The sequence below is a fragment of the Rattus norvegicus genome, chromosome 19, assembly GCF_036323735.1.
Source record: "Rattus norvegicus strain BN/NHsdMcwi chromosome 19, GRCr8, whole genome shotgun sequence".
Lineage (NCBI taxonomy): Eukaryota > Metazoa > Chordata > Mammalia > Rodentia > Muridae > Rattus > Rattus norvegicus.
The window spans coordinates 45,109,355-45,135,174 of record NC_086037.1 but is presented as its reverse complement, the minus strand read 5'-3'; the positions used below and the strand labels follow the sequence as shown (position 1 = coordinate 45,135,174).

General features: G+C 39.3%; 2 protein-coding genes and 1 pseudogene across 6 annotated transcripts in view; 2 read left to right on the top strand and 1 right to left on the bottom strand.

Moving 5' to 3' along the window:
• Positions 1 to 355: 355 nt before the first annotated feature.
• Positions 356 to 25,295, bottom strand: Abce1 (ATP binding cassette subfamily E member 1). Of its 3 annotated transcripts, none has more exons than NM_001108446.1 (18): positions 25,142 to 25,240; positions 21,912 to 22,041; positions 20,747 to 20,832; positions 16,185 to 16,282; positions 14,922 to 15,039; positions 14,312 to 14,449; positions 14,113 to 14,182; positions 13,809 to 13,905; positions 12,779 to 12,868; positions 10,061 to 10,182; positions 7,012 to 7,233; positions 6,150 to 6,209; positions 5,994 to 6,052; positions 4,558 to 4,668; positions 4,319 to 4,461; positions 4,093 to 4,215; positions 2,576 to 2,687; positions 356 to 1,929 (listed from the first exon to the last, which is right to left on the bottom strand). In NM_001108446.1, the coding sequence occupies exons 2-18, from the start codon at positions 22,012 to 22,014 to the stop codon at positions 1,882 to 1,884; spliced, it is 1,800 nt and encodes a 599-aa protein (NP_001101916.1). In that variant the 5' UTR covers positions 22,015 to 22,041; positions 25,142 to 25,240; the 3' UTR covers positions 356 to 1,881. The 3 variants fall into 3 exon arrangements, with proteins under 3 accessions (NP_001101916.1, XP_006255469.1, XP_063134190.1); XM_006255407.5 differs by having other exon boundaries at positions 359 to 1,929; positions 21,912 to 22,038; positions 25,142 to 25,295; XM_063278120.1 differs by lacking the exons at positions 21,912 to 22,041; positions 25,142 to 25,240 and adding an exon at positions 18,712 to 18,802 and having other exon boundaries at positions 359 to 1,929; positions 20,747 to 20,769.
• Positions 18,798 to 21,694, top strand: LOC108348925 (small nuclear ribonucleoprotein G pseudogene; annotated as a pseudogene).
• The window catches only part of Anapc10 (anaphase promoting complex subunit 10), a 52,605-nt gene continuing 52,077 nt past the window's right edge, over positions 25,293 to 25,820 (top strand). For 2 of the 3 annotated variants that reach the window (XM_063278119.1, XM_008772516.4), the window contains exon 1: positions 25,316 to 25,446. The gene's annotated coding sequence lies outside the window, so the exon portion shown is untranslated. Of the gene's footprint in view, positions 25,447 to 25,820 lie in introns of all 3 variants that reach the window. The other variant, NM_001108445.1, reaches the window with a different exon arrangement.

Below are 25,820 nucleotides of genomic sequence, written 5' to 3'. Positions count from 1 at the left end.
TTATTTTAATGTCTTAGTGCTCCACAGAAAGCTAATCATGTAACTATGCTGCAACTTGCCTCTCGGACAGCCAGACAGCAGTGTGGCAGGGATTTAGTCTGCACTGTCGGTCGGCAGGTGGATCTCTAAGGTCAAGATCAGCCTGGTCTACAGAGCCAGTTGCAGGACAGCCAATGCTACAAAGAAAAAAATTTAGTATCTTTTATATTTTCAAATTTCATTCAGCATTAGCATGAAAAAGGATGAACTTTTTATCTGTAATATTTGCGAATTTAAGCAAATTCTACCCTTAACACAAACTACTTCAGTATAACCCTATAGCAGAAGAAAGAATGATCACACACTGGGAAGCACAAACTGATGAAGGAGAGTTTTTATTCCATATACTTCTGCAGATTTGCGTTCTTTTACAACAGATATTTATGGATTATATATAAATTCATTTTTAGAAGGCCTAATGAGTTGCACTCAGAACAAACTATCATTGTTTCCAAATTAATCAAGATCTGTTATTTAAAGTTCTGCTTGCATTGTTGGTTGTAGTCCACGGCCCTTATAATTCCAGTTGGGCATAAACCTACATGTGCGTGCGCAGTGCAGCAATGGACGCCTTACTGCCTTTGCCCAGGCTCCCCGCAGGGGTTAAGGGTGTCCTTGGCTGCTGTAGTCTAGAAACATGTAGGGCTGGGATGTAGCTCAGTTGTTAGAGTGCTTGCCTAGGACACACCAAGCCTTGGGCTTGATCCTCAGTACTGCGTAACCTAAGCCTAGGCATGGGCTGAGAAATTCAATAACTAATTTGAGGCCAATTTGGGCTGTAGGACACACTGTCTCAAAATAAAACAAAACTAAACCCCTAAAATCCAGATACGTAGGCACCAACTATAAAGACTGTATCTGTAGGGTGTGTGTGTGTGTGTGTGTGTGTGTGTGTGTGTGTGTGTGTGTGTGTGTACACTGTGTTGGGGCCAGAGCACTGTTAGGCTGGCCGGCCAGTGAGCTGTATGGATCTGCTTGACCTCACTCCCAGATTGGCTGGTATTAGCGAGTCCCACTAAGTCTCACATGCGGTTCTCAAGAATGAGTGGCTTGTACTTTACTGATTGAACCATCTCCTCAGCCCAAGCCTATGGTTTTACAGGAAGCAAATATTCTTCAGAAATGTTTTCTCCCTAATCTTGATCAGTGATTATATATATATTTATAAAAGTAACATTACTGTGAATGTTGTTATAGAGCTTGTAGAATGTAAGAACAAAAAAAAAAACCAGTTAAATTAGGGTACTGAAATAATTTTTGACAAATGTTCAAAAGCACCAAAAACCCATTAAAAACAATGCATAAGTTGGTCATAAACATCTTTCAACAACGGTGTTTGTAGCAGACACCGTTCCTCAGAAGCACACACTGATAGAAAACACAGTGCACAGACTGAACCAAGTAGCAGATGCAGCCCTGGTGCTTCGGACGGACTGCAGCAGTAAGTTTGTGACTGGCTTGTAGACGAGGGCAGTCCATTAGACTGGTACACTTAGCAAACAGGCAAGTGCAGATTGTATGCAAGATTTCAAAGATGGGCAACACCAGGAAGGATCTGGTACATGAATATAATACACAACTGAAAATCTCCCCACAGATCGTGATAATCTGGAGGTAAGTGATATTTGAAATGTCTCCATGTTAGTGTGGTATGCACAAAGGTTTAATGTTAAGAACAGAATAGCTCTTAAACAAGACTTCACAAGACAACTGGCTTTCGATGTCACATTAAGAAAATCATACTTCAAGCTCCAGAGTATGTGGGGCCATAAAACCTGATTAAAGTTTTATATGATAAAAATCCCAGTAAGTAAATGGCTTATTGATAAGTTCAGATTCAATCTAATCATCCAAGAAAAAGTAGTTTCCACTCTTCTTTTGTTCTACATCCTAAAAAAAAAAGAAGTGACACAGTGAGCACTTGTCGCCTAGGAAGACCAGAGCATCTGTGGCCACACAGAATGCTCTCTGTAAGATGCTTTAATGCATGGTTTGTCAGACTGCCATATTCTTGGGGAAACATGGGATTTGGGGAAACATGGATGAATCCCATCTTTAAGTTCCTGGTACAGAAGGCAGCATATTGTCACCTTGGAAGCTGCTTATCATGTAAGACATAATTAACATAGATGTTCTCAGCTCTGTCTATAGGATGGCCAGCGATAGTTTGCTTAGCCACCACATCAGCTCTCACAGTGTTCTGCTTTGACCATCTACAGTGACATAGTAGTCCCAAGAGGCTAGATAAACAAAGGAGAATCTTTTATTCTGGGTAGCCCTGGCTGTCCTTGAACTCACAGAGATCTGCCTGTCTCTGCCTCCCTAGTGCTTTGACTAATGGAGTGTGCCACACCACATGTACCAGATTTCAAGGCAGTTTTAAGTGGCACAGCATAAATCTGAACACCAGATACATGACAGTTGTTCCCTTGTAGCAAGACTACAAAATGTAAGGGAAGAAAAACACAAATTCTGAGACTCAGCGTGGTCTGGTACAGACCATGATACAGAAAAGATCTGCATATTTTCCACATACCTTGATTGAATTGAGCTTATTTATCCTCGGTCTGTAATTGTTGGGGTCTCTTCTGAACGTAATTTCGAGCTGAGACAAAAATTTGTTCATGCCAGCCAAAAGAGTCTGAGGACTAAGGGGAAAAATGAACAATTTTCATTAAATTTTGTTTAAGGATCAAGACTCACCACTCACCATCGCCTCTTGCCCTCAGCCAAGCAGCAATGCTAATATCACAGAACATTCTTTGGTCACATTTCTGCACAAAACAGACTTAATAAGCTCTGTATCTCTGATGCTGAAGGAAGCGTGAAGACAGAACGGTCAATGCTTTCCTTGTAGAACTGCAGACAGAAAGCAGGGGCCTGCACCATGTTAGAAAAGCACTCTACCCTGAGTTGCTGCTGTAAAGTAAGTCTTCATTAAAACCTTTTCGTGCTACCATCTTAGACTTAGAGGACAGAGAGCTGTGAGCCATCGTGTAGGTGCTGGGAAATGAGCCTGTGTTCTTTCAAAGAGCAGCCAGTGGTAAACACTTGAGACATCTTTCCACAGCCCTCCAAAATTAAATTTTAAATTGGCTAAATAACAACAACAACAACAAAAAAAAGAGACAATTTAAAGCCTTCTACAAACACAAAAGATCATTAGTGAAGGAACAAATTTTACATATCTGAGAAATTTCCTGAAACGTACATGCTTTCAATAATTGCTGATAGGGTTTAACACGAAATCAAAGACGTTTCGGGATGTGTAGCTCTTTCCTTTTGTGTTTCTGAGAAAGGGTCTTACTATACAGATCTGGCTATCCTGGAACACACTAGGCCAGGCTGTCCTTGATCCTACAGAAATCTGCCTGGCTCCGCCTCTCATGCTGGGATCAAAGGTGTTCAACACCACGCCTGGCTGGTACCTCTACTTTTTGAAAGAATTATTCAAATAGCAACTTTAAACCCTACATCTCAAAGTTTGTGTGAGAACGAAATATAATAATATATGGGCCCAAAATGTGTTTGTGTATTGGTGATTTTATAAGACTGAACTTATAAATGACTGTAGAATGTCTCACAGACAGACCTGAATGTTTACTTTCTCTACAGTACGGCAGACCCAGACAGAACGGTAAGAGAAGAGGAAACACCATACACAAATGCCTGCAGGTCAGTGCTGTGTGTCTGCTGTCTACACTGCAGGTGGGCAAGTCATGTAGTTCTTTGGATTTCACTATGTACAAAAATTAAGTTTCTAAGAAATTATAAACAACTGGATAAAACTGCACTGAAAGAAAAGGTAAGAGAGCTGAAAGATTATCTACCTGGGTCAAGTACTGTGTACGAGCCTGAAAAGGCCTGCTAGGCCCTTCCCAGTACCGTTTGCCAGTAACTTGGGGCCAGTAACTGACCTAGCAGCCACCTGCTTCCAAGAAGAAAGCAATAGGACTTCAGTGTTTATGACCTCACTGAAAATTTAGAATGTGATAATTTCCCAGTTGTCAGAACTTAGATTTGACTTCTGAAGATTTTACAAAGCATTTTTACCTGTTTGCAACTGTGTTCTTAGAAGGAACACCATCAAAAACGATGACGCGATCTGCTAGGTAGGTGGCCATGATGAAGTCATGCTCTACAACAAAAGCTGTCTTCTTTGCATGGAGAATGAAACTAGAACACAACAATTTGCAAACCTTTCATAGCTTTTAAGTCACAAACAGGTTTGTATGTCACCACACAAATTAAAATGGTATTCTACAAGAATGACATTTACCGTTTGACGACCCGAGCTGCCATTAATCTTTGCTCAGAATCCAAATATGCAGATGGCTCGTCAATTAAATAGACGTCAGCAGGCTTGCCCAGACAAAGGGCTAAAGCTACACGCTGCAGTTCACCACCAGACAACGTCTGCACCTAATGGGAGAAGCCAGAAAGCAGGTAAAGCCACCCAAGTCCGAGACAGTGATGTGCACAGACGCAGAAGGCGAACGGTAATGTTATGGTCGTCACCTCTTGGTCAATGATGTTTTCAATTTGTAGGGGCTTCATTACGTCAGTCACAAACTGTGGATGAGTGTAAGCATCTCTGATCTTTTCATGTAGTAACTGGCGAACACTTCCCTGGTTTTAAAGGAAAAAAAAGATATCAAAGGATAAATCACCAAGTAAGAACTTTTCTGTTTATGAATATTAATTAGTACTAAACTTCAGACAAAAGTGAATTCAATTTGCAACCAGTTTGTATCAATTCTATTTTTTTTTTCTTTTTCTTAGACAGGGCCTCACTATATAGCCTCTGCCTCTGAGTGCCAGTATTAAGGGCTGACATGTATCACCATGCATGGCCAATTCTAGTTTCATGCCTATTCACCACCTCGCTCACGTAAGGCTTTCTCCAAGATTTACTTATGTGCATAACTGTCCCAATTATGGACATAAGTAAAAAGGCAATTATAATTTTGAGATTGAAAAGCAGAAAGTAAATGAAAGTTTCAGGGGAGAAAGAATGCAGATCAGCACTAATTCTAAATGTCAAGGAGGGCTTAAAGCATTGGGTAATCTGGAGCTTGTAACCCACAATGCAATGTAACTGAATCCTACAACGGCCTTCCAAGTGTGAGAACATGAACTATCATGTAAATGAAGATGAACTGTTAGAAACTGGGTCAGGGTTGTGATGCTGAAAATACTGTGAGTGAGAAGCTCACTGTCACACTTTCAGAATTCAAAGGACTACTGACTGCCTCAGTATGACCTTGTCAAGTTTATACTTGAAACTATTTACCAGCATTTAATTTCCCTAATGCTGAATAACCTTATATTTTAAGTTACTTATCACTCATCAGCTGACGACACGAGGGTTTTTGTACTGATTCTGGTGCTCAAGTGTGCACATTGCTTAGGTCTATGCTACTGAGGAGAATGTTGTTTACAGCTCCGTGCTGCAGAAATCATCTGACTGGCTTTCCAAGGGGCTGTACATTCCCAATAGCAACAGGCAGCATCCGATCTCTTCATACTATCACCAGTATCTGTCCTGTCTTCTGGACTTTACTTATCCTAGTGGTTCTAAGTTGGCATTCACCAGGCATGATCTGCATTTCCTTCACAGCTACAATGTCAAGTATCTTTCCATGTGGATATTTCTGAGCCGTCTGTATTTCTTCTGTAGAAGAATGCTTGCTTTTGCTCAAAGGCTCACATGAGATTTCTGTCACTTCCATAGCTAGATGTGGTGTCACATGCCTGTTAGCTCCAGCATTTGGGCAGCATGGGTAGGTGGATTGAGACTTTCAGGTAGATTAAACCCAGTAATTAACTCATGCTAAACATACACTCTACTACTGAGCTAATGAACTAGCCCCTGACTAGAGCAAAAGACTAAAGGTGTGTGCACATACATACATACAAATACACACTTTAATAGTCAAATTAAAATGACTCACTGTTGATTTGGGACTGATTTTCTGTGGCTTATAACTGACATTTAGAACTGGTACTTCTCCTGCGAAAAAACCACAATTATATATGACACAAAAACTGCCCAGCCCTTTAAAGCATACTCTGTGGGAGAGAGTAAAAGGGAATGTTTCTGACAGTACCTCCTTCGTCTGGCTTAAGCCTTCCAGCAAGCATTCTGATAAATGTGGTTTTACCTGTACCTGATAATACAACAAAAACAAAATTAGCCTTTACATTCCAAATATTCTTACTTGTTATAATCAGAGAAATTTGTCTTGAAGATGGTCTGTGACAGTTAAGAGAGAAACAATTCTCTCTCACCGTCCAATACTAGCCTAAACTTGGGAGGAATACCAGTGCATTTAATAAACAGTCCACACAACTTAAGTTTTCTGATAATAAATGCATTTGTCTTGGTTATCCTAGTTTGTTAAGGGTGCCATAGGCTATTTTATGACAGAAATGCCTATTCACAGCTCATACAAAAATTGTAACCCAATCAAAAAGATTTACTGAAGCCAGATATGTTGTAATCTCTGGCCCAAGCTGTCCCGGAACTGAGAGATCTGCCTGCCTCTGCCTCCAGAGTGCTGGGATGAAAGGCACGCACCACCATTGCCCATAAAACTATTTATGAAGGTAGACAGAGTGCTCTGAACTTCTAATAAGAAAAGTTTCAAACACAGGAACCCAAGGCAATCATTAAAGCTGGCATAACTTAGTTACTGCCTGCCTAATTGCTTTCAGTCCTTCTGCAGAATGAGTGATTGCTCACAAGTTAACAGAAACATCAGCTGAGCAGAAGCTGCATATTTTTAGTGAAAATAACGAAGAAGTATTAACCCGTTTCAACAATAGTGAGACTAAATTAGTAAATACCACAAACTGTGAAGTCAAAACAGTAAGTGGAAGGATTCAAACTCAGGAGCTAGCCTTGAGTCAGTTCTCCATGAGCACAGATAATTACAGACCCAATTTCACCCTCCCAACCTCAGGGCTTACCGTTTTCCCCCAGCATCACCATGATTTCTGAGTCAGTGAACTCTCCAGCTACAATTGCTAGCTCGAACTCGCCCATCTTCTTCTTCATCCCGGGGTATTTATACATGCACATCTTTTTAACTTCTTCTTCATTTGCTGTCTCAGCTACCTTAAAGACAAGTGATGCATCCCTGAACCTCAAGTTCTCTGTTGGAACATAGCCATCCAAAAATATATTTATGCCTGTCGGGAAAAAAACTGGATTAGTAAAGATCGAAAGAAAATATAAATAAATCTAAAATAATGATTAAGACTGATCAGTGTGAGCTTCTGCCTCAGAAAAATGCATTTTTCTACCATCAAAACCAAAATTAACTCCGTTCACCAGGTGTTAGATTCATTTTAAGTTTATATATGTGTGTGAAACAGGACATCCTTATATTAAAATTGTCATTTTGGGGTAAAAAGCTGGCTCAGTGTATAAAAGAGCTTATCTCTAAGCCTGATTACCTGAGGTCAATTCTGGAACCTCACAGTACAGAAGAAGATAACTAGCTCCTGAGAACTGTTCTCTGGTCTACACATATACACTGTTGTATGCTTGTGCCCCCACACATATACATATGTACTCACACAACATAAACAAACAAATGAAAATTAAAAAAAAGTCAAACATAAGAATGGCATATTTTCAGGTATACAACTGACACAAAATACTATGAAAATTATTTTTAAGATAAGTAATGTTAACTAGTGAGTACTGCTTTGAGATAGCCATATAGTAGGAAGTTATTACTATATTTTTTCTCATATTATTTTATAATCTCATAAGAAATGAAATGAGCTAACCTCACTATTTTTTTTGTTTCCCTATGCAAAGATTATAAACCATTCGCTAGATTGTTTTGTAATGGCTGAAAATAAACTGACATTGTACACAGAAACCCTCTTAAAACAGACCATTCAGGGTGGCAAGTAGAGAACAAAAAGGAGATCACTATGTGTGTAAATATAAGGACAGGCCTGGTTTCAGTATGTCATCTATATAACAGGGGGAAATAGTAGCTGGCAGGTCTTGACTCCTCTGGACCAAGAGCAATGTCAGGGACATTTATATTCAAGCGTACAGTGCACTGGAAACCTGGGGAGTGACAAACCAATTTTTCTAAAAGTTTCATTTTTATTCTTTTTAAAAAGTGAAAACGTAGACTTAAAAATTAAAACCAAAAGGAAACTTAGTCTAAGTGTTTCATTTACCAATTAAAGAAGCAAGAAACTTTGGTTAAAAGACAATAAGTTCTGTGCTACCTAACCTGTCAAGTTGAAAATAAGTCTTAATGATAGCCACCGATACAGTTTAGAGAACTTGCATGCATATATAAATCTATATACATAAAGAAATATGTGTACACAGACAGACAGAAACACTGCGTAATAATGGCTGAAGGGGAGGCAAGAAGAATGAAGTAGCCTCTCACATCACCATTTAAACCTCATGTGCAGACCCAGCATTTCTAAGAGGGACGGTCACGAATGACTGAGTCTATCCATACAGCATCCTGACTGTCCACTACTGTAAGGCACAAAGCAGGTGCCCAGCAGTACTTGTGAGCTGAAGAGACAACATTAACTACTGCTTCTGAATGTGGCCCACTACTGTAACGCCAGCACACAGAAATCTCAGGTACACCAGAGGATCGCTGAGTTTGAGGCCACTCTAGAGTATTCTCTCTCTGTCTCTCTCTCCGGGGTGTCTCTGTGTAGCCCTGACTGTCCTGGAACTCACTTTGTAGACCAGGCTGGCCTCAAACCCAGAGATCCACCTGCCTCTGTTTGATGAGTCCTGAGATTAAATGTGTGTGCTGCTATTGCCCTGGGAGTTCCAGTCTTTAAAAACAAAACAAAAACCAAAGGCAAAGCAAACGAGAAACACCCGCCAGAGCAAAAGCCTAAAACCACAGTTAGCTCTACCATCAGGTATTACTCTTGTGTTTGTGTTTGCATGGATGGTGTGCAGACAGAGGTGAGGGCGGCTCTGTGTGGTTGGCTATGCCATTTCTTCCCCTACTTTCCTGTGGGCTCAAATGCTTCCACGGCAAGCACAGAGTCATCTGGCAGACCCTCAGTGTTCTCTCCTAACATTAATTTTGCTCATTATCTGTGAGTGTGTGCAGGTGTGCAGGTATGTGTGTGCCAAAAGCCTATGTGTGGAGGTAAGGTGGAGCCCTGGGCTAGAACTCAGATTGTCGGGGTTGGCAGCTAGTGTCCTTACCCACTGAGCCATCCAAGTCTTAGCCCACATTTAAAGAGTCTCCTAAGACTATGGCAAGAAGCGGGGCATGGGTGACACTTGCTTTTAATCCCAGCACACGGGAGGCAGAAGCAGGTGAATCTCAGTGAGTTCAAGGCCTGAGTAGTTCCAGAACAGCCAAGGCTACAGAGAAGCCCTGTGCAGAAAAACAAAAGACTACTGACAAGAAAACTGGGACCATCTCACCAAGTTTCCTTAAAATACATAGCTATTCATCTTAAATATTAGCACGTAAGTTATAAAAACTCCTCCTCCACATTCTAAACTCAAATATTGTTATAACTAGATTGTGATACAATGTTAATTTATTTCTCAAAATTACTCATTTTGTTTAGAAACACTGAACTATCTTATTAGATTTTTAGGGAATCTAAGTGTCACAAACACAAGACAGGGATTACAGATAGGTTTGAAATATAAAAGTAAAATGGTCACTGAAGGAGTGTTCAGGGTTTACCAAAGGTGCTGTCCGGTTAAAGGTAAATTTGAAGGTGACAAATACTGTGAAGTCAAAACATACAGATTCATGATGACAGAACAACAGGGCAAGTGCTTTCTATTCTCCCACCAGAAAGTTCTCAGAAAAAAAAGAATCCTTCTCTGTAACCGTGTATAGCCTTACAATACATTACATTTTCCTCAATGATTAAATTACAAAATGCCAGTTTCATATAGATACTAGACGCAGTACTGATGTCAAAAGTACATTTCTAGGCATGAGAGGACAAAAACAGCATTATGAAGAGGTTCTCAAGTTACCTTCTCTCACACTAAAAGGCATAGTGACAACACCATAAGCACTTGGCACACCATACAGACAGCAGATGAAGTCAGACAGATAGTCTAGTACACTTAGATCATGCTCCACCACAATGATGTATCTGAAAAGCAAACCAGAGTTTTATTTCTAAATTACCATAGCATCATTAGCTAAGATTCTTATATAAATTTATTTTTCTACTATAATTGTAAATCTTAGAAAACAGAATTAAAAAGTACAAAGAACATAATAAAGTCATAAAATATTTTCTTATACAAGATTTATTATTGATGTTCCTTCCTCAGGACAGATGGACTAAGACGATTTAACAATCTATTGCCAGAACAGAAATTAGCAAACACAGCGCGGAGGGAGCTTTTAGGCAGACTCTACCCCCACCTCCATGTATTTCACATGTATCTTCAAAACTAACTGGAAGCACCCTGCCAGAGCTCATACTTGTATAAACAGAATAATCTCTCACAAAACATTTCTCAAGGGGCTGGGGACTTAGCTCAGCGGTAGAGCGCTCGCCTAGCAAGCGCAAGGCCCTGGGTTCGGTCCTCAGCTCCAAAAAAAAATTTCTCAGACTTTCAAGAGCTTTAAAATTTTCATATATCTTACTGTTACTTTATTTATACGAAGAAAAAAATTACAACTTGGTGTTTACCTTCTCAATAAAGCATTTATCTCTTAAGTGTAAGGGCCATTCCTTCCTTCCTCAACGGTCACTTACCAATACTTTCACACTTTAAAATCCCACTCAGTCTTTTTCAAATCCTATTCACTGTAGGAAAAGCTTTTCCAATATGCAAATGTGTTCTTTCCTACTCTTGAAAGTCCCTTCTTAAAGAATCGCTTGCCTTTCTTATATTCAAATGGAACTAACTTAGGAGTTAAAAGTTCTGTTGTTTTAGGAACACAGCATCTGTGTACCCAAGAAATCTGTGCCATAAAAATATAAATAATATATACAGTGAAAGCTGCAGTTTATTATTTTAGATTTCTTACTGTTTTCTGGAGAATGTGATCTTCATATTTTTATAGGATCAAAGAGTGTGCATGCATGCTTTGACGGTCTCAGAGCGGCTAAGCTCTCTGCAGCTTCTTTCCATCAACTCCCACCACACGCGGACCACTATAACTCACCGACACACAGACTGGTACGTCCACAAGTGTTTACTTATTGTCTCTCTTTGGTTAACTGAACATGCTATCACTTGTTACCCTCTCTCATACTAATCTATTTTAATCATTAGTTTTCATAAGATCAGTTCATTCCTGTTATATCTTTCTTTCCTTTTATCTTTTAATTTCACTTAGTGTAAGTGTGGTGTCTTGCTGTCCAGTGATTTGTCTGAATATCTAAATACCGAAATGTGAATTAGCTATGAATTACTTTTCTTTTAGCTCTTCTTTTATTGAAGTTACAATATTATTTGATATTTAAAAATCATAGATGAAAGTAGATATGATTGATTACTAAAAGGGGCTTAGATTAAGAACTACTTAGTCATCTCGTTCTTTATCTCTTAAGTTTACTACACATATGTATTTTTTCTTTACCACTTGAAGGTCTTAAATGTTCTTTATCATGTCAAGTTCTTAAAACACTAGGGTTACAGTTTTATACTTTCCCCCCAAATACTTTCTTAAAATGCTCAAGTATGTGTTATAATGGGTCTCTTACAATTAAGACTCTACCAATAGGAAAATATTCAACTTCATATGGAAAAACAAAACCCAGGACAGCTAAAACAATTCTGTACAAAAAAAGAACTTCTGGAGGAATCACCATCCTGATCTCAAGCTGTATCACAGAGCTATAGTAACAAAACCCACATCGTATTGGCATCAAAACAGGTTCATCGGGTTGGGGATTTAGCTCAGTGGTAGAGCGCTTGCCTAGCAAGCGCAAGGCCCTAGGTTCGGTCTCCAGCTCCAAAAAAAAAGGAAAAAAAAAAAACAAACAAAAAAACAAACAAAAAAACAGGTTCATCAATGGAATCGAATCTAAGACCCAGAGGTAAATCCACACACCTATAGTCACCTGATTTTTGATAAAGAAGCCAGAAATACACAATGAAAAAAGCATCTTCAACAAATGGTGCTGGTCTAACTGAATGTCAGCATGGAGAAGAAAGCAAATAGATCCATATCGCTTATCCTGTAAAAAACTCATGTCCAAGTGGATCAAAAGACCTCAACATAAAACCAGATACACTAAACCTAATAATAGAAGAGATAGTGGGGAAGAGCCTTGATCATTTTTACAGGAGACAACTCTGTCTATCAGTGTTCTCCTCAGGAAGTGGATGAGGTCTTTTGCACTCATGTTCAAACAGTGCTCTCCAAAGAACTGGAGGCAACAATTATGACTCTTGTACTCTTAGAACCTTTGTTCTAAGGAAGATAGATTCTGGTGGTTATTATAAACGATCAAGAAGAAAATCAAGAAAATATTTTTCAAGATTTATTTATTAGATATGAATACATTGTCGCTATCTTCAGATATACTGAAAGAGGGCATCAGATCTCATTACAGATGGCTGTGAGCCACCATGTGGTTGCTGGGATTTGAACTCAGGACCTCTGGAAGAGCAGTCAGTGCTCTTAACCCTGAGCCATCTCTCCAGCCCAAGAAAATATTTAATATTTAAACATTTATAAAATTTCCTCAACAGAAGAAAATAGAAATGTACTGGATTGATACTTACCTATCTGGATTTATTAGAGATCGAATAGTAATGGCAGCCTTTAAACGTTGCTTGACATCAAGGTAACTAGAAGGTTCATCAAACATAAAACTAAGAGAAAAAAAAAAAAAGCAAGTTTGAATGACATAACTACACCTTATCTTTTTTAAGTAGCACAATAATAATGGTTTCTGATTTGACAAATTGAAAATTTTCATATACCAATGAAGGAAGGCTACTTGTTCTGTTCAGAAGAAGGAAAAAGATAATTCCAAAAAGCAGAAATGTATACCTACAAATGTGAGGAGAGCTCTCGAATACTGGACTGACTTATTAATTGGTACCTTCTCATGAAACATATTATAAGAGTCTGAATTACTTTGAAGAGCCATTTTCTTTCTGTTCTTAAATCATATTTACTGTGTATGTTGAGGGGTACCACTACCTGCAAGTGGATATCTCTTTCTACCTTGTGGGTCTGGGGAATTCAACTCAGGTGGTAGGTCTTAGTGGCAGGCTAAGCTGAGCCATCTTGCTGGCCCAAAGAGCCACTGTCTTTATAGGCTCAAGTTCAAAGGCTTTAAAGCAGATGGTTTCTCATGCACAGAATATCAGAGAATATTTGGTGGCAAAGATAGGGCTTGAATATACATCAGAGCAGTAACACAGAAAAATATGGGGATATCTGACAGGAGGAAATATTAGGAAACAGGAAGGAGACCAGCCCTTTTTTATTTCATTTCTCCTCCACAAAGCAATTTTTTCTGATTGACTAGTCTAAAGACCATGCTTTACTTGAGATATCTAGACAGCTTACCAACCTTGACTGGAGAGATTAAGTTTTATGTAAGCAATAAATTACTACTCATAAAAGCAAAGGACTGATTATAGGGAAAGGGGGTCGTAGAAATACAACTGATTTAACACCTCACCTCCAAAATGAAACCCTTAAATGTCTAACTAATTACTCCTTTCAAGATTGCTGCTGAACTAGCAGTCTTACAGATAGGAACTCCGAGACTGAGACACACAGAAGTGTAAAGTGGCCTACATGTCAGCCTTCTGTATGCAAACCACGGCACAAGCGAATCTCTGCAGCTCCCCTCCGGAGAGATCTTCCACGTTCCGTTCCTTCAGGTGAGTCAGATCTACAAGGAACAACCAGAAGCACTGTTCAACACCATCATTCATTCCACTTCGCCTCTTCAGGGCCGAATGCACACACTGCACGCACGGCATGACTCTAGGTCTGAATCACATTACAGTTCAACAGTAAAATAGTCACCAGACCCATAACACAGCATGAGGATTACGACCAAACGCAGTTTATTAGAAGCATGTGCTCAAGTACTCACCTAGCTGCTGACAGACGACTGCCTGTGTCTTTGTTTCATCTTTTCGGTCCAGAATAGAGCCCACTGTCCCCTGTCATAACAGAAAGTTATCACTATCTTCCTTCTGAAACTCCACAAAGTAAAATAAGTATTTTGATAGAACTTGTATCCTCCTACCAGTAATATACAACCTATAACTTCTATCTATAAACAAACTGACCTTTGCTGCCTTGGGAATTTGATCTACATATTGAGGTTTGATAATGGCTTTTAGGTCATCTTCTAGAATCTTGGTGAAGTAATTTTGTAATTCAGATCCACGGAAATAAGTCAAAATCTCTTGCCAATCAGGCGGATCCTAGAAATATAACAGTTTATGAGTTTAAGGTAAAAATACAAAGTGGATAGATCTTAAAATTAAACATATATCTAAATAGAGGACTTCTAATTTAAGATTGAAAGCAGACTTAGTGTCAAATCAAGGCATACTAATTCAAAAGTTTAGGAGAACCATGAATTTTCAGTTAAGCAACACTAACATCTTAATTTTGAAAGGATGTAAGATGAGACTTGTCACACACAAACAGTGACATCAGCACATGGCGTGTAATCCAATATTGGGAGGCTGAGTTCAAGGTCCTCTGAAGCTACATAGTAACCTTAAAAAAAAACAAAACAAAACTAAACCAAACCAAATTTGGGACATATAAAACCTTTGAACTGAACTCCACAAACTAATTTAAAATAAGAACGTTGAAAAAACCCATCACTCATAAAAATTTCATAAAAACGACTGAGGCATATTAATTTCCTTAATATTTAATACATACATCATACTTTCCAAGGTTTGGCTTTTGCTTTCCGGCTAAAATTTTTAGAGCAGTTGACTTTCCAATACCATTAGTTCCAACTAATCCCAAAACTTCACCTGGACGAGGGATAGGCAACCTATTAGAGTACAGGAAAACAAACCAAACCACAACAACTTAACTTTGTATTAGGTAGAAAAGGTCCACAATGATCGAATGATGCATTTTACAGCACTTGTATGCTATTAATAAGCTAAAAAATATATGCCAAGCATTAGTGGCTATTAGTGGAGAGAAAGCAGCCAAGAGAAACTAAATGTTAGAAATGTATCCATAATGAATAAAACTCCAAACTTTGTTTATCCAGTTCTTTATCAAAATAACATTTTTCTTTATAGTTAAGGCTCAGCTTTAACACATTTAACACACTTTAAATGTTTGGGTAAAAATCTCACAACAGGTAGAATCCCACATTGTTATTTCCCCCCCCAATCTCCAGATGCTGTCGGCTCCTTAAGAGCAGGCAGGGTGAAAATACCTTTTTATTAATAAAACCTAGACTTTCAGATTCAATATATTAATATTCAGGAGACCAAAGTAAGCACTGAGGCCGGGGTGTGCACACCAATAATCCCAGTACCGGAAGGCAGAGACAGGCAGATCTCTGAGTTCAAGGCCATCCTGGTCTGAATATACAAGTTCCAGGACAGCCAGGCAATATAGAGATACCATCCTGAAAAGCCAAAAAGCATTAAAGACCTAGTGATTTAATGTAAGAGTCAAGTCAGTGTAGCACTTCCTGAGGGACATAAAGTTAGTAGATAATTCAAAACAAAGCAACTTCTTTAAAGATTATTTGGGGTAAGGGTACTAGGAACCATTGTCAACTGTGATCACATTTTAGAATAATTTAAGAGTTTTTACCTTCCAGACATCTAGTTTCCTGTATCTTCACAACATAATGCAACTGGTCATTTGTAGTTGCTTTAAAGTCCCTCGGAAATTAATTTTAATATTACCTAGAATGAATGACTGACATTTTTTTGCTTGTTTGCGACCGGATCTCACTATGTAGCCTAGGCTGGCCTTAAACTTAGAGCATCTGCCTCTTGAGCACCAGGATTAAAGACACCCGCTATCATGCCTGGCAAATGCTGACATATAAATTAACCCTGCATTTTATAATATTCTGTTATTTTTTGGTAGATGGGCATTATAATTCTTTTCCACTTTCTGAAAACTATTAAGGGAATTTTACCATGACTGAAGTAAAGAAGAACGTACCTGTGAAGCTTGAAGGCATTGGCACAATAGCGATGTGTTGTTTCTTTTTCCAAGTTGCTTGGCAAATTGACAATTGATAAGGCGCCAAAGGGACATTTCTGTTATTTAAAATAAAGAATCACATATTAATTCATAAAACAAATGAATTAATATTATTGAAATCTTTCAAATATGATAAATAATTTATTTAAAAATAAAAATCAAATTCCTTGATGATTATAGCCGTATAGACAAATTTAACATTCCTCATTACTGATACCACCTAGACTGCTCAAGTTTCCATAATCTGTCTATGACAGACGTTTCCTGCCTTAAATTACTCCTGTTATTGTTTACTTCTTTCCTTTTCAGGTGTGTTGATTATATCATTTGGGGAAGAGGATTATACCTATCCTGCCAATAGAGAACATAGATATTGATCAAAGCTTATTATTTTTGTTATAATTCATCCTTCTATATTAAGAATGTTTCAAGGCTAAGTAAATTAATATCAAAAAAGAAAACATCAATAGAACTCGAAAAAGAAAGCATCAACAGAACTTATTCAGTGCAGTATTTGAGTATCAGATAAATGTCCACAGAATGGAATAGCCCAGTAAGTATAAGGAAGTCACTAAGAACAGTGGGAGCACGAAGGCCGGGGAGACGGCTCAGGTGTGTCCGACACTGAGTTCTGACAGATCCCCAGCACTCATGGAAAACGTCAGGTATGGCAATGAGTTCCTAAAATCCCAGAGCAGGAGGTAGGAACAGGAGGATCCATGGGGCTTGCTGGGCAGTCAATCTAGCAAGACTAGTGAGGTTCAGGTTTAGTGAACCTACAAAAGAAGAGAAAAGAAAAAAGAGCTGAGCACCTTTAGTCCCAGCACTTGGGAGGCAGAGACAGATTTCTACAAGTTCAAGGCCAGCCTGGTCTACAGATTGAGTTCTAGGACAGCCAAGGCTATACAGAGAAACCCTGTCTCAACAAACAAAAATAAACGAGTAAATGAATGAGGGATGCCATCAAGAAAGACACCTGGCTTGTGTGACTTCTGGTCTCTAAACACACACCTACCCATGTAAACATGCACATTAAAGAAAAAAAAGGCAACAGTAATGTGGCTAGAAAAGTGTCTCTAAAGAATAGACAGACAATGGTAGAGACGTAGCCAGAAGGGTCAGGTCAGATTTCTGCTCTCTTTAGTACAAGTCTTCAGTGTGCTGAAGGAACTGATTCAGAGAATTCAGGGAATCTTCATCTCAAACTGCCAACACAACAAATTTAAGGAGCTTTGTTCTCTAATAACTTCTGCCCCCAGAATACTAAATTTTCATAGCTATATTTTCCACTCTCCTCTTCTCAATGCAGGCTATAGGGGATTTCAAACTCTCATGTGACGTGGAAATGTGGATTACTCTGTTCAGGATGTATTACCCTCCTCCCCCGAGTTTCATTAGTGTTTTAGGCATTCAGATGCACATCTAGAATAGTATTTGGAATATTATTTTCTTACAGCATCAAACAGGCAGCCACATATGATGAAGGATTAGTCAGATTTGCCAGGAATAATATTTCCTGCTTATGCTTTTCAAAATAGGAAAAACTATTTCCAGGATCCATGTAACTTTTCTGGACACTTGAATAAGGTTTCAAAAACACCCACGGCTTATATGATCAATTTCTAGGGAAGTTTTCAAACTCTGGTGATGTTTCTTTTTACATTCCCTATAAACAAAAACATCTAAGAACTTATTAGTTGCTATATCTCTCTTATAAGCTAATGTTGGAAATTTACGAGATTAAAAAGTCATTTAAGAGATGTCTAAAGTTATACTATTGGGATAAATACAATATATATATGAGGTATGGTAAACATTTTTAGATTAAATTCAAGGTATTTTAGTTGTATTTCTATTTGAGAGTGGTAAATTTAAAACTGGAGACAGGTATGGTCCTCCTGTTTAACTGCTTTATTGTATTGTTTTTCCTTTTTTATGTTCTCAGTTTGAAATGAAGATTCAATGAATTCTCCGAATCAGCTCTCTGAGGGTGCACACTTTTAATCCCCACCTGGGAGGCAAAGACAGATAAATCTCTGAGTTCAAGGCCAGTCTAGTCTACATAGCATATTCCTGCTGGAGCTACAGAGATCTGTCTCAAAATGAAAACAGACTTAAAAAACTATAATGCCAGTTATACTTTATCTCTAAAAATTCCTGGAAAAGATGTGATACATTTTTGTATAATGAAAAGCTCAATACGAGAAATAATTTAGTTAGAAATATCTTTACCTAGCTACAGATGATGACTTTTAAAATTTATTATTATATATGTGTACACACATACATTATGTGCGTTTTGTGGACAGTGTGTGCCTGTGTCTGTATGCTCTCCTGTGTGCGCATGCCATAGTGCAGTATGTGGATGCCAGAGGACAAATTTGTGGAGTTGGTTCTCTCTACAGTTAAGTGGGTTCCTCAGTCCGACCTCAGGTAATCAGACTTGTTCAACGAGTGCCTTTTTCTTCCAGGACATCTCACTGACCCATTAACTTCTTAAAGGTGTGCTTTGGGGCTCTCTGCTCCTCCCAGGTCCAGAGACAGATGCACCTCCTTATGCAGTGCCAGCCTTGTCCCTGAAACATGATGGTGAAGGTTGGAATGAACAGACTTGTCCATATTGGGTGCCTGGACTGCATGTTTGCTTTCAACTCTGGCGACATGCAACATGGGCTCTGTGCTATCAGTGATCTCATCATTGAACTCAACTAGATGCTGTCCAATGTTCCAGCGTGATTATAACCATGGCACTTTTCACAGCAGTCAAGGCTGGCAATGGGAAACTTTTGTCGATAGGAAGGCCACTTCCATCTCCCGGGAGTGTGATCTGGGACTGAGGGTCCAATGGTATCTTGATTATCATGGAGAAGGCCGCAGCCCACTAAAGGGTGGAGCTGGAAAGGTCATCATCTCTGGATGCCCTCTGTTTGTGAAGGGCATTAACCATAACAAGGATGAATAACTCATTCAAGATCATCAGTAAACCCTCCCTCATCACCAACTGCTTAGTTCTCATGGCCAAGGTCATCCATGACAACTCTGGAATCACTGAAGAACTCAGGACTGTGATCCATACCATCACTGCCACCCAGACCAGAGACGAAACTGTGATGATAGACATGGAACTGCCTAGAACATCATCTTTCCATGCACTGGTTTCACCAAGTCTGTGGGCAAGATCCTCACAGAGCTGAAAAGTAAGGTCACTGACACGGCCTTCCATAGTCCTACTCCTGATGTGTCTACAGTAGATCTGACCTACCACCTGGAGAAAACTGACAAACATGATGATATCAAGAAGGAAGTGAAGCAGACATTGGGAGGTCTAAAGAACATCTACTCTAGGTTATAATGAGGACCAGGTTGTCTCCTGGGACTGACACTGGTCAACAGTCCCTCTGCCAAGCTCGTCTTCAGGTACGACTTTGAATTTGATGGCCCTCACAGTCCACGTGATCTCCAAAGAATATCCCAGACTACCCACCTCAGCAGGAACAAGAGACAAGTTACTGTGGAGTTCCTACCCTAACTAAAACCCAACACACCTATTTTCCTTCACAGTTTTTGTTAGATGCTCTCAAAAGAGAGGGGCTTAGAGGATCCTACTGTCTTGCAAACCACCATTAAAGTTCACTGGAACTCCCAAACAAATAAGTAAATAAAGTAAGTTTGGTTTGGGGCCACCAAGATCTCACAGTAGGTAAAGGTGCTTGCCATCAAGTCTGCTAATCTGGGTATGAAACCTACATTGTACAAGAACTGACACCTGAATATTGTCCTCCAATCTCTTCATGTACACTCTGGCACAGGCATACACAAATGGGAACACACACATGCACACTCTCTTAAGATTACAAAATAAACAAAAGTAAAAAAGTAGCTAGGGGACTCCTTCACCGTTGTGCTGAGCTCACTGAAGAGTTGCCATGAGCAAAGCCCACCCTCCCGAACTGAAGAAGTTTATGGACAGGAAAATGTCATTGACGTTAAATGGCGGCAGGCGTGTATGAGGAAGACTGCGGGCTGTGATCCCTTTATGAACCTTGTGACTGATGAGTGTGTGGAGATGGAACCAGGGGGCAACAGAACAACATTGGGATGGTGCTCATCCGAGGAGACAGCATCGTCGTGTTAGAAGCCTTGGAAAGAGTCTGACCAGTGTTCAGCAGTGTGTCCACGTCCCTCCACAAAGGCGTGCTTGACTGTGATGTAGAATTAGGTCACGTACATTTTCATATGAAACTTTTTGCTAAATAAACTTTTGTGATATCAAAATAAAAAAAAAAGTAGCTAGGGGTGGTAGTGCATTCGGGAGGTAGAGTCAAGCAAATCTCTGAATTCTATCTAGGTTGTCCAGAGTAGTCTATTAATGTAAAAGAACAATAATATTGTCCCAAGAATATTGCTTTCTTAATCTCATTTTTAATTTATCTGCCCTATTCTTCTGTCTTTTTAAAAAAATTTAAAGTACTTAAAATTTTCACATTTTATTTTTGACTCAACAAACAAATATCACTTACCTTAATACAAATACCACAACCAATACAAAGAGTTTCAGAAATCCATGCTATTTTGCTCTGGGGTGTAACCTCTATGCATAATTTTCCTGGTAAAGAAAAATAATTTCCTTTACTATTAGGACACTTTTAAAATTGCCATTCAGAAAATGCCTCTTCCAAAGTCTCACACAGCAGTTTCGACGATAATGATTTAAACCAGAGTTTGGTTGGACAGCTTCTGAATTAAATACCTAGGTTTACTAATTATGTACTCTTATCAGGTAGTACACAAATGGCCAATATATTTTGTTTAAGACCAATAATAATACTGTAAACCTCAAAACAACATTATATGTAAGTTGACTAACCTCAATTTGGTTTTGGTGTTTGGGTGCAATGGGAGTTCGGGGTTCACTGACTGACTCATTAAGAAGGCCTGTCTCAGCACTGAAAGGCACACCACAGACAGGAATAAAATAGTTCAGTGAGGTAAATGAAACCATAAAAAGCTGTGAGGTTTTCTAGTAAACAGCCAGATTTAAGCACAGAATTTGAGACATCAACAACTGAACTTCTGAAAATCATGGGAGATACTAACAGATAACACCTACAGGTTCTTTTCTGAGTCTAGAAGTCACAACTACAAGGTAGCAGTCAAGTGACAATATGGAAGACCATCAACAACTCGTCACCTCTGAATTGTTAGATTCACACCATCCTGAAAATCTAGCAATACCCTACAAAATGACTATCATAAAACTTAACAATTATTTTCACTTTTTGGTTTCAAGATGGAGGCAACATCGAATGTAAGGGTCGTGGTAATCCTTCCTTCCCGTGACTCAGGCTTGTACAACAGCAAGGATCACGTAAGCTTTGGCTTGATATTGTTCAAATATCTTAACAATGACACTCTCTAATTTCTTTCTTTTCTTTTTTTTCTTTTTTTTTTCGGAGTTGGGGACCGAACCCAGGGCCTTGAGCGCTCTACCACTGAGCTAAATCCCCAACCCCTCTAATTTCTTTCAAAAGGACCATTTAAAACCAATAAAAGTTTAGGATTCTAAATTTCTCACTTTTGTAGCTCAAAGAAACCAACAGTGATTAATGTAGTTTCTGCTATGCCCCTAGGAAGCCTCAAACCCATCTGCTCTCTACTCTTAGAAAGGGTAACAGAGCCACTTACCCATCCGGACTACGGGGCAACTTTTTTTGCACTCCTGTCGACATTTTTTAGGTTTGCATTTGTCGTGGTTGACAATAGCGATTCTTGTTAACTTGTCTGCCATAATTGTAACACAGAATATCCAGCTCTTCTAGTAAAGAAAAAATGAACAGTTATAGCAGATTCTATATAATATAAAGAGAAATAATTTATGGGCATAAAAGAAGGACCCAAATAATCATATGGAGTTCCTATGTTCATTTGGAAAATTAAAAATATATATTAGGAACAGAAAAATAATCTATTCAGTTTGGAAAACAAAATAGGTGCCACTTAAAATACCACAAAAAAATTCCTAGAAAGATATTTAATATATACACAGAAGAAAATGCTCAAGAACACTAGGTATAAAAGACTTAACCAAATAAATTACATTATCTTAGGTTTATAATAAAAATAATTAATATCAAAGAAATCTAATTCTTCTGAAATTTATATATGCAATTAAATCTCTTGGGTAAAAATAAGCCACATAAACCAAAGCTCTTTTGGGAAAAAAATAATCAGGAAAATTCAAACAGCAACAATGGAAAACTAACACATGCCAGATTAAAAAAATTATACAAGGTCTCATTAATACTGATACCATTGTATGAGTATAAATCTCTTAAGACTATATATAAACACACCCATACTCTGTCTCTAAAGATTTTTCTTCTTTTGTTCTCCCAACAAATCATGAATTCATTTTCTTGTTCAACTGACTCTAATGACTACTACTGATGGAAAGGGGAAATACTTATTAGACTTGTGAGGATCCTGCTACAGCCCAGATTTTTATACAGTAGCAACATCGTATATATACTTACTATGTCTTAAAGACTTTTCAGAGTCCTGACTATACCATCTATAGAGGGTTATGGTCAGACCAAGTGTAGACTCTTTTATAATATTGGGGTTGGTGCACTGACATTGACCCTCTAGTGTGACTAAAGGGACTGAGTTCTAACAGTGCCTTCCCAGTCCGGTTTATCTCCAAACCTAAAGAAACCAAAGACATTAATGATGCTGACTTTTTCTGAGATCCACAACTTACATGGCCTTATATGACTAGACTTGAGGGACAGAAGCGATCTTGTTCTTCAACAGGGTCCTACACTATTCCCTCTTCCTCCCTAAAACTAGACTTTCCTCTCAGACCTGAATGTTTTCATCATTTACAGACCTCCAGACCTCTTCCTTTCAAATCAGGAAATGCTCTGCTTTGTTTTGGTAGAGGTGAGCTAAGCTATACTAATGAAAAACAAAAACAAACAAACAAAAACAAAACCTTGACTGCTGTGCTGATAAAGTAATTTCTTTAAAAACTGATCCAGACCTCCTAAATTTAACTTAGAAATTTTACTTTACCTAAAAAGCTTACTTAAAACCCCAAACCAAACCATGTAATTTTCTAGGAAATTGACTATTTTAGCAAACAAGCCAACGAACTGGACAACATGCATTCCAAAACAACAAACAACGCTTTTCTACAGAGTACTTGGTACTTGGAGGTATTTTCAGAGATAAATACATCTAAACTATGAAATTGCTTACATTGGCCTCTATTTTGTGACGCTAAAACTATGTTCTCCAATTATTAAAAAATAGTAAGAGTCTATATAATAAACAATATTTATGGGGAACTGAACATACTAGAAGTGGCTAATAAAGTTGATTTACATAATAAATTATTTTACATTTAAGAAAATATAGATTCTTTGGATGACGAATGGTTACATAGGTAAACATAATTTGTACAACTTCCATATTATTTATTATTTGAAATTATTGAAAAGGAGTTAGTTCCCTTCTTTCCAGCAGGAAGAAGCTTGAAGAGGAATATTACAGAGAAAACTTTTAGGGATACAAACAGATCTGAAAACATTTCAGATGTGAAGGCCGACTATTAAACCAGTGACTCTGCTGTCTGTCTTCTAGGTGAGTGAATAGATGGTACAGATGGAAACACTGCCAGTCTAAGATCACAGGAAATAGCATGACCTATGCTTACCGTAAATTAGCCTTATAAAGCATAGTAAGTTGGGAAGGGCACATAGCTTTGATTTTTAATGGATCTCCTTCCAGCAATTGCTATATGTTCTTTTGAAACATATTTTTGTCTTTGTTGCTTCGTTTATAGAGGTGAGGTAAACTATGTTATGAAAAGATAAAGACTTAAACACATTTTGGTTCAAAACTATTTAAGCTTTTGATTACAGGGAATACATTATCAACTGACAGACACAGGGTGACATATGGGACCACTGGCTACAACACAAATGCTACTATCTGAATTCCCAACTCCCTAGTTGGTAGTCCCTGGGAGAAGGATAAACCAATAAAAGCTGTTTGACAGCTACCCTTTTTACCATCAAAACAGAGAAGATACTCATGTAGCTCTTGGGGTGTAGAAATTCAGTTTGACCATCATTTATTTGCAACAAATACTAAATACCTCCAATGTATTAAGCCTAGAAAGATATCTAAAGACATTTTGAATAAAGACACCATCACTGATGTCAAGAAGCCTAAGATGTAATAAACGAGAAAACTGATTAAGTCACTAATGGGAAGAGGACAGGGTGCTACAAAGTGCCTCTCCAAAGTCCTAAGGACAGGCACTCAACTCGGAAATTCACTTGGGCTAACCCCAGTCCCAACTGAAAACACGTCGCTATGAGAAAGAAGGAAACACGTTTGCCCGTCTTTTCTATAAAGTCTGGGACTGGACTAGGAGTAGTGGACTTTATGGCGGCAAGATGCCATCCATGACTCACTCCACAATCATTAAAAAACCATGACTTCTCACAACCGAATGCCAACGTAGCCATTTGACTGTAAGGGGGAAGCTTGGGGTATCTGGGAGTGCGGTAAATTCTAAAGGTGTTTTCCTCTATAGAAGGGTTAGCTTAAGGGTGGGAGCGGGGGGAAAGGGGCAGTGACGGGTGGAGAGCAGAGACTATGGCATCTGGGACCATTCTCGTGGCAGCTGGCCGAGTTTGGAGTATAGATGCCTCGAGGCCAGGATGGTTGAACGGACGCGCGAGGAATGCTCCGGCAGTCCCAGATGTGCAGCTGGAGCCGGTTGCCACGCGCCACGGTCCCCGCTATTGAGGCCTAACTACGGACGCTCAGAGAGCGTCCCTAATAGTCTTCCCAAGGTGGCAGCCGGCCGCCGAACATCAAACCCCTCCCACGAACTCCCGTACCTGGAGACAACGGTCCCCTTCCAATGGGCCGTGCAGTAGCCAAAGCAGGGCTAGCCGTCAGGTCTTAGCACACAGCGTGTTCTTACCGCCACCGGCCAAGATGGCGGTGCACAGCCGCCGCCTCGCGCAAGGCATGAGAGCGTAGTGCGCGTGCGCGACAGAGCTCCGCGTCGGCGCCCTGGAGAGAGAGGGTGTGGCGCTGTGACGTCATCGTGCTGCGACGCCAATTAACTGAGGGAACCTAGAACCACTGAGCAGCAGTGGAAGTGGCTGGGACCCTGAGAACCGGAATTGTGGCGAGCCAGGTGTGTAAGATCGCGGCTCTTCCTTGATTTAGAGAACCGTGTGTTAGCGGGCGCAGATGAGTCCTCCTCCCTAGTCTCGGCGGCGTTAGGCTTGCTGTCTCCTCAGGCTTTGTGGACCTTGCTAATCTGGTAAAACGGGCGGTATCAGGCAGGATCCCAAGTCTAGTTCTCAGCTTTAAGGCCAGGAACCTATTTCTGTCCTAGCGTTTTGTTTTATCCACTTGGCTGTTCTTTGAAGTTTGTTCCAGTGTCGAGATGGGCCCTCCAACTCGCATCCCCAGTGGTAGGACATTCAGGCTTTAACGTAATTTATGATGTCTCTGTGACTACCTAAATTATAAATTAGTATTGTTTGTGTGGCGGTTACAGGGATT

What these genes read in the sequence shown, in the direction of transcription:
- Abce1 (XM_006255407.5), bottom strand. Translation starts at nt 22,014, where the DNA reads ATGGCAGACAAGTTAACAAGAATCGCTATTGTCAACCACGACAAATGC. An exon ending in TTGCCCCGTAGTCCGGATGG is followed by an intron (nt 20,833 to 21,911) that starts GTAAGTGGCTCT and finishes TTTCTTTACCAG; the next exon opens with GAAAATTATGCATAGAGGTT. An exon ending in AAATTCCCAAGGCAGCAAAG is followed by an intron (nt 14,183 to 14,311) that starts GTCAGTTTGTTT and finishes CTGTTATGACAG; the next exon opens with GGGACAGTGGGCTCTATTCT.